Raw genomic sequence first — 5,077 nt, forward strand, 5'->3', positions numbered from 1 at the left:
AGGGGGTTGGAGCTGGATCAGCTTTAAGGTCATTTCCAACCCAAATCAGTCCGGGCTTGGCAGTTACTGCATAAATGAGGTGCCAGAGGAGGGAAGCAGGATGATCAGAAATCCAGAGACCCTGCTCTTTCATCACCACAGGGAAGTGCACCACTGTGATGGGGGCATTTTCAAAGAGCAGCCCAACAAACCCCAGGTGAAATCAAACCTTGATGAGGAGGAGCTGACACTGCAGGTAAGTTGCAGTGAAGTCTGCCATCCCTGCCAGCTCTGACTGCAGCTCTCCAAGCCTCTGAAGATCACTGAAGCATATGGAAAAGAAAGAAAGAAAACCTATTAAGACAGCAAGTACATTAAATCTAAATGCACTCAGAATGCACCAACAATGAGGCTATTCCTGCAGCCTGCTTTTATCCTTAAAATAAGCACCAGAAACAGCAGCAAAACCCCCACTACAACACAGTTTGCACCCTGGGACTTGGCAAGTCCTTTCTTCCTGGTCACCAGCACAGCAGTGGTGTGTCACTGTCAACCCACATCACCGACAGCCCTATGGGAACCACAGTGGTTCCAACTTGAACTTAAACCCCTCTACAGCAGCTAAGGACCCATTTGTGTTCCACTGCTGGGACATCTCCTCATAGGGGCTGGGGAAGAGTGCTTGGAATGTGTCAGGCTCACCCAACCAAGTGAATGTGAAGTGTAGCTGCCTTTTAAACCGAGCTGCAACCCAACACACTGATACCTGTCTAACTTGCTGCTGTGTGTTGTGTAAATCATACAGCAAGAGAAGGAGCTTTTAACCTGACTGAATGAAAAATGACAGGTAATGGAATGCAGAAAGCTTCAGTTCTCTACTCTTAGACATGTTTTAAAATCAAAAGCATGCATTAAGAAAACAAAACTCATTTGTTGTCACAGAACTGAAAACAGGTTGGATGAGGTGGATACAACACTGCCTTTTGCTTTGATCCCAAGTGTACTAAAATTGTCACTCTGCTTCCACATTTCCTACTGTATTATTAAAAGGGATATTTTCTTCTTCAAATGACTCTTTCCTTTTCTTCCTTTCAGATTTATCTTTGCATTTAAGATGCAATTCTGAAGCTTTGGCCAGCCTGAGCCTCACACAGTGACTCCATCCCAGAGGGAAGAGGAGACTCCTGGGTGCTTACTTCCCATGTCCTGCTTAATGCATCACAACACACAAACAGGGATGTTAGCTCTCGGCTAGGCAGATATTCCATTTCCCAGTCTTCTGCTGTTTCCAATTCCACTACTTCTATTTCCTTACAAATCTCAGATAGGTTTCAATGTCCCTGCATGACAAAAAAGATCCTGTTGTATAGATGGAGAAACTAAACCACAAGGAGTGATCACAAGGAGTGATCTGGTCAGAAGCTTTAGCTGCAGAGCCTTTGGGGTGAGTGTTAGTCTTCAGTGTGATGAGGAATCTAAGTCCCAGGTAGACAGCAGCTCCATGACAATAAAGGAGGAGGAGATGTCCCACCATAGAATCTACTGCTGTGAGCTGCTTTTATCCCTTTCCAATTGTTGGTGCAGGAAACTCTTGCGCTCTGCAAAATAACCCTTAACACTTTTGGTTTTGTTTTAAATCCTCCTTTCTCTTAAGCTGGTTCCTGGGTGGTGATGCCAGCAGGAAAAAAGCATCACTGTCCTTTGCTGCACGTAAGTTACACATGAGCCACCTCCAACATGATTCCTACAGTCAAAATGGAAAACATTCACAGCCTGTGTGGTTTCCAGACCTTCATCATGCCTGTGAGACTCTGGATGCTCTGCCAAGAGATGACCTCTTCTAAGCATTTAGTGCATGGAATGCTGTGAGGTTGTGGTTTAGGTTGTGTGCAGCAGCTTCCAAATAGCTGAAGAGAAAAGCAGGTAGTTCTCCCAGCTAGGTTTTGAGTGAGGAGCACACTGTTTATCCTCCACTGTAGGTGGGTGTGAAAGCAATTCACAGCTACACACACAGGAGAGGCAGCTATTCGGGAGGGGATGAAAAAGAATAAAGCTCTTTGGAATGCCATGTTCCAAACAAAGCATTTTAGATTGTGCTTCTGACTCTGAAAACAAAGCTCTTTTCCTCCTTCCAAGCAGAGGAATTGCACTGAAAGGATCCTTTTCAAGTGTTTTGTTTGTCTGAATCAGTCTAGAGGTGAAATGGAAGAGGTAGCATGAAACGCACGTTCTGAAGCCACACCGCACACCCTCATGACACAGGAATATGGTCTAGGAATGACACACAAACTGTCACCCATAAACCATACAAGCTGAGAGCATATTTTACCACAGCAAACAGCTCCAAGAAGAGCCTTCTCTGGGTCTTGCCATGCTCTGAGATGATGTCCCCCCAGAATGCACATTGATCATTCAGTGGGGGAGAACCAGACCTGGGACCATCAGTTCTGTTTTACGCAGACCAGGAATGTTGTGTTATCATGATGCTCTCTAGAGGAAGGCTCAGGCTAAGTGCTCAATGGCAAAGTACAACCACTATACTCAGAAACAAAGAACCTGTCTCAAGGCAACTGGGATTCCCAAACAATATTCCATACACAGGTCAGCTTCCAGCCTCACCGGATGGTGAATTCCAGCAGCTCCTGGATGCCCTGTGGATCGAGGTGCTGAAGGTTGTAAACCCTCTCCAGGCTCTGATGCAAGAACTGCTGCGAAGGATCTTCATGTGGTGTGATGCTGGGAGAGACAGGGGAGGACACCAGCTTCCTGCCTGGCAACTGAGCAAGAACAAACACATGCAAACACAGAATAACCAAGGGAAAAGTCTAACACAAGGAGAAAAGATGGTGATGGGCACAAGTTGTTCCCGGGGAGATTCCAGTTGGACACAAGAGGAATATTTCTCACACAGAAAACAGCCACTGGAATAATCTCCCCAGGGAACTGTTGGACTCCCCAGCATAGGACATTGTTAAGATTGGGCTGCACAGGGTGCTGGGCATCTAGTCTAGGTCATGCTTTGCCTAGAAACATTGGACCAGATGATCCTCGAGGTCCCTTCAGCCTGGGATTTTGTGACTCCGTGATTCTGTGAAGTACCAACATTGCAAAATGCTGTCAGGTTGTTTAACAACTTCCAATTGAGAGCTCCAGCTCATTTCTCCTATTCAGAATCTCTGTCAAGGCTTTCGAGCCTGCATCTTAGTTAATACTCCCCATCTGTAACCTAATTACAGCTGGAGATCCTCAGGTTAAACTTCAACATTCCCGAGTGAAACATCTTCCTCACCTTAACTCTGACACTGTCAAGTCAAGAGGAGTCCAAGACCACACGAACTGCAATGGACTTTATGAGCTGCAACAAGACTTATGACCAACTTAAGTCCCACCTGTACTTCCATGAAGGAAAAACAGGCTTCAAAGCAGCAGGGAAAACATCTCATCCACGAGGATGATCAGGGGCTGGAGCAGCTCCCGTATGGAGACAGGCTGAGAACGTTGGGGCTGTTCAGCCCGAAGAAGAGAAGCTGCTGGAGACCTCAGAGCAGCTTCAGTGTCTGAAGGGGGCTACAAGGATGCTGGGGAGGGACCTTCATCAGGGACTGGAGTGACAGGACAAGGGGTGATGGTTTCAAACTGAAACAGGGGAGATTTAGGTTGGATATAAGTTCTTTACTGTCAGGGTGCTGAGGCACTGGAATGGGCTGTCTAAGGAAGCTGTGGCTGCCCCATCCCTGGCAGTGTTCAAGGCCAGGTTGGACACAGGGGCTTGAAGCAACCTGCTCTAGTGGAAGGTGTCCCTGCCCATGGTAGGGGTTGGAACTGGAGGAGCTTTAAGATCCCTTCCAGCCCAAACCAGTCTGGGATTCAATAAGCAAATTGTTTAGGTAGGACACAAGTCAATGTTGGGAGAGCTACAAAGGATAAGCTCCCCCTCCCCACACAGAAAGCTCCCAGGAATCTTACCCTTGCAGGATTCCTTCCTAATCAGCAAACCATGTGCTATTCTCATTTGAGAGCAGTAACATCTTTATCCCCACCGAAATATTACAAAATCCATATTGTAACAACTTAATATTTGGCTCTCCTTATTTAATGTACATTTCAATACTCATTTGGGTGGTGCTTGGAAGAAAAAGCTTTTAGGATCAAAGTGTCACACATGGAAGCGTGAGGTATCCTTGCCCACGGCAGGGGGTTGGAACTAGATGATCTTAAGGTCCTTTCCAACCCAAACCATTCCAGGATTGCATGACACACATGGAAGAGACCAGCAACAGTCATAACAGAGGTTATGAATAAACCAAAGCAAAGTGGTTCAACTTACTCTTAAGGGAGGGACCAGATGAGAGAGGCTGTCCCGAAGGTAGGCATAATGTCTGAACGTGTGATCAGAGAACAGGGCAGGCATCGTTGGGCAACTTTTAGCAGCATTGAAAATCAGAACCAGAACAGCAATGTCTATTGAAATGGATTGTTAAAGAAAACCAAACAACAGCAAGTAACCCAAAAACCCCAAAGCATTCTCTGATGCTATGAAGAAAAGCTCTTGGGGATGGCAAGTTAAAATGACAACTCAACAGCCCTTTTTTTGTGCTTGAGATTTGCTTGGGAAAGATTTGCTCATTCTTTACAGCTTGGGAATGCTGAGCAAAACCAAGGCGGGTGTCTGCGTGGATGAAAACCAAGGACAAAGCACAAACATTACAGGATGGGCCATACTGGAAGAAGGATGTTAGTGCTGATGTGGGATGGCTCAGAGGCAACACACAGGACAGAAGCCAGGGAAAACAAATGCGGAACAGGCTGATCAGGAGTTGCAGTCTTCCTCAAGGCTTATTCTTATTCTGTGCCTACTAGTTTGGTATGCAAACACCACCTAAAATTGAACATCTGCCTCTGAGTCTTTGACAATTGAGACAGCCCCCCCTGCAGCCCTGACCCAGCTCTGGGGAACAGCACAAGAGGGACGTGGAGCTGCTGGAGCGAGGCCAGAGGAGGCCCCGGAGCTGCTGCGAGAGCTGGAGCAGCTCTGCTCTGGAGCCAGGCTGAGCGAGCTGGGCTGGGGCAGCTGGAGCAGGGAAGGGTCCTGGAGGGG

At 47.0% G+C, this 5,077-nt stretch overlaps 1 protein-coding gene across 1 annotated transcript in view; it reads right to left on the minus strand.

Annotated features, from left to right (window-relative positions):
- Positions 1-136: 136 nt before the first annotated feature.
- The window catches only part of LOC104413025 (integrator complex subunit 4-like), a gene marked incomplete at its 5' end in the record, with an annotated part of 12,097 nt that continues 7,156 nt past the window's right edge, over positions 137-5,077 (minus strand). Inside the window, 3 exons of the mRNA XM_010023915.1 lie at positions 137-302; positions 2,599-2,756; positions 4,307-4,440. Coding sequence (XP_010022217.1) covers positions 203-302; positions 2,599-2,756; positions 4,307-4,440 — 392 coding nt within the window. The remainder of the gene's footprint in view (positions 303-2,598; positions 2,757-4,306; positions 4,441-5,077) is intronic.

Source organism: Nestor notabilis, unplaced genomic scaffold (assembly GCF_000696875.1).
Source record: "Nestor notabilis isolate BGI_N333 unplaced genomic scaffold, ASM69687v1 scaffold3911, whole genome shotgun sequence".
Lineage (NCBI taxonomy): Eukaryota > Metazoa > Chordata > Aves > Psittaciformes > Psittacidae > Nestor > Nestor notabilis.